At 41.1% G+C, this 3667-nt stretch overlaps 1 protein-coding gene across 1 annotated transcript; it reads left to right on the forward strand.

Moving 5' to 3' along the window:
• Positions 1–214: 214 nt before the first annotated feature.
• On the forward strand, positions 215–1005 carry LOC123404958 (the record flags this gene model as incomplete). The annotated part of the gene is made up of 1 exon (XM_045098854.1): positions 215–1005. A coding segment is annotated over one exon (657 nt), but the record flags the coding sequence as incomplete, so codon positions are not given.
• Positions 1006–3667: the final 2662 nt, after the last annotated feature.

The raw sequence follows: 3667 nt of genomic DNA on the forward strand, positions 1-3667 counted from the left end.
CGGAGGGAGTAAGTGATAGCTGCGTGAATAGACGGAGAGGCACAACATTTCCTTTTTTTTTTTTTTGCCATAAACCACCCCAGATCTCTGACATGGACCAAGCAGGCTGCCCTCATAACTGAAAGGCATAATAAAAGGGACCACCCTGCATTAATCCACCGGGCCGGCCGGACGGCCGGCTCCTCCGAGGAAGCTTCCTGCTCAGGCTAGCTAAACCACCACCACGGTCCCGGTGCTGATCGACCGGCCGTCCAAATATCTCCTCCTCCGCAGCTTCCCGGAAGCTTCTCCCCCGAGATGGGGTCGCCGTCATCATCCTCTCGATCGTACCGTCCTATCCATCACCATCCGTCCCTCCCTCCCCGCTTTATACAAGACGCCAGCCACGGCTCGGCTTCCTGCGCCTCGTCGACGCAGAAACAACGACGTACGGCAGCAACAGTTGTTCTTGTTCATCAACAGGCCGATCGCTTGGTCGTGGGAGAGCATGGCGGCGGACGACGGCGCGGGGGCGTACGAGGACCTGCTGCCGGTGATGGCGGGGCGGCTGGGCACGGCGGGTCTGCTGTCGGAGCTGCGGGCGGGGTTCCGGCTGCTGGCCGACCCGGCGCGGGGCGCCATCACGGCCGAGAGCCTGCGGCGGAGCGCGGGGGCCGTGCTGGGCGTGCCGGGGATGACGGCCGAGGAGGCGCGGGCGATGGTGGGCGAGGGCGACCACGACGGCGACGGCGCGCTCAGCGAGCACGAGTTCTGCGTGCTCATGGTGCGCCTCAGCCCCGGCATCATGGCCGACGCCGAGGGATGGCTCGAGGAGGCCATCGCCGACGAGCTGCTCCCCCCGCCGCCGCCGCCCCCCGCGCCGGCCGCCTGATTGCTACGTACCACGTACTAGAGTACTTGCGTCGCTACTGACTTGTATGCTTGCTGTATCACCGCCGTATAGTCGCCGTTGCTTGAGTGTTGGTACGTACATGGTGATGCTCTTTGAGCTTTGCTTTATTTATTGATTAATTTAGCTCGTGCATGGACTTCTTTTTAGCTCAGCGGAGCTCCTGGCTCGATCGTGGTCACAATTTTCTCCCTTCAATCTTCGTTTCTGAATATTCCAATCTGGAGCAGAAGCACGCCAACTTTTTTGTTCCAGACGGTGGCTCGTATTATTTTTAAAAGAATATATATATTACTAGCAAAATGGCCCGTACGTTGCAACGAAAAAAAACATAATCTTCAATGATGATGATCACATTATGTTCACACATCATCGCTTGATTTTGAAATTTTGTGCACAAATTCAAGAAAACGTTTCTTTTTTTTAAATTTATTCACAAGTTGAAGCAATCATTACATTTAAAAAAAAATCATGGTTGTCAGAAATCTTGGTAACTCAAACAATTATTCTTAATTTCAGGAATTTTTATTAGAAAATATACAATAATAAACCGATCCATCCAACAGTTAATTCTTTGAAAATCACACGGGTATATTTTCACAAAGACTTAGAAGCGTTAATATTTAACTACATACATTAGATCTTTCATGAACAATTTTACAAATATGAGAACAATTTTCAAATCAAGAACATTTTTTATAATTTACAAACATTTACTAAAAATCGTGAATATTTTTATATTTCAAACGGGTTTAAATATTTTCTTTTGAATTGGCGACCAATTCTAGAAAAGACGAACATAATTTTTGATGTTGGAGGATTTTACTTTAAATTCACAAACATTTTTGAAATGCATGAAGTTTTTCTGAATAAACAAACATTTTTATAAGTCAGTAATATATTTAGTAAATTCACGGTCATTGTTTTGGAATTTGCAAAAAAATATATAAAAATCCGGCGCCTTTTTTAAATCCACAAACATTTTATGTTTTCATCAATATTTTAATTAAAAATTCCTATTTTTAATATCCAAATGCTTTTGTAATTCTAAATTATTTAAATTAGAAGTAAACAAAAATGGAACGGAAAGATTTAAATAAAAAAAGAAACTATCAAAACAGGCATTAGCTATTTTTAAAATTTAGTACATTTTTTAAATGCATTAACATATTTTGAATTAGAAAGCATTTTGTTAAATGCTTTTAATAATTTTTAGTACATGGAGTTTGATTTGAAATCATGGACTTTTCTTATTTTACAAACTTTTTTCAAACTTGCAAACATTTTATTGTATATGCGAGAACTTTTACAAAAAATCCGAGCAGTTTTTGAAGTCACAAACATTTTATTTTTTAAAATATGTTGATTTAAAATTTTATGTTTATTAAAAGTTTAAAGGTTATTTGAAGTTCTAAATTATTTAAAATAGAAAAATAAAATGGAACTGAAGATAAATAAATAAACGGAACTAAAAAACTGGCGCCTGTGCATGGGCCGGCCCATACTGTGTGCTGGATATTCTCCCAGGGTGTAAAGCGTAATATAGGAGGTTTTTACATGGGCCGGCCCAGTCCAAGATTTTTCGTTTTGTGAAACGTTTTCTATTACTTACCGATGACATGGTGGGTAACTTATACAAACTTCGAAGACAATTTTCATGACATACCATAAAAGCAATAGGTGCTTTATTAGTAGAGATAAAGAATATCGTCAAGATATCAAATACAACCGGTCTTTATATTAACAAAATATCATAAAGACATTAAGGATGCATATAATTCGAAATAAAATAAAAAATGAAGCTCGTCACAGAGGGACAGAGATCAGGTGACATGCACGTTTGCATGTCACCGTGTGCCTTGCGGCCTAAATTTAAATTTAAATATTGTGAAAAAATCTAAAAAAGATCATGCATGTTCACAACACATATTAAGATAACCCTTAAAAAATTCAGATCAAAATTCGAAATATACATCGAGAAACAAAAAGAGAAACTCAGATGTGAATAGTCTACATAGAACTCAGATGTGAACATGCATGATTTTTTTCAGATTTTTTCGCATTGCTTAAATTTAAATTTAAACCGCAAGGCACACGGTGACATGCAAATGTGCATGTCACCTGATCTCTGTCCGTCACAGAGTGGCTGATATCATACAGGAGCACGCTTGTCATCTTAAATTTCCAAGAGCTTTTCGAGATGTTGCCTCCGCTCATGTAGCAGAGCAAGACTGTTTTTATGTATACTAATATGTTTTACAGGTCGTTCAGGAGCTGACAAAAATAATACCCTCGGATGTTGGAATCATGAAGTTCTCTCTATCAGATTTTTAAGGTTCTGCATGGAACCATTCAAATTATAATAATCTATATTTTATAATCTATATTGTCTTCAAAAATGACATATTATGTTGTAGATTATAAAAAACTAGATGATCAGATTATTAAAAACTCATAATCCCAAATAAAACCAGATTATGGATTGTTAATGATCCATTATCCTTGTAAAGTTGAAGGTAATTACTAATTTCTGCCACCGCCACCCTCGTCCCATTTTCTTCTGAGTGCGCAGACCCAAACCTTTTCGTCCACCCCACTGCGCCAACCCTAGGGCGCCGCCAACGCGCCACTTCCTCGGAGACCTGCAGCCTAGGCAGCGCATCCTCCACCGGAGATGGCGTCGCAAAAAGAGGAGGAGGCGGAGGAACTATACCCGTGGGATTCAATCCCTGCGAGGAGTCAGCAGGTCGTTCCCATGGCCAACCCGTCGATTCGACC

The sequence above is a fragment of the Hordeum vulgare genome, chromosome 6H, assembly GCF_904849725.1.
Source record: "Hordeum vulgare subsp. vulgare chromosome 6H, MorexV3_pseudomolecules_assembly, whole genome shotgun sequence".
NCBI classification, from domain to species: Eukaryota; Viridiplantae; Streptophyta; class Magnoliopsida; order Poales; family Poaceae; genus Hordeum; species Hordeum vulgare.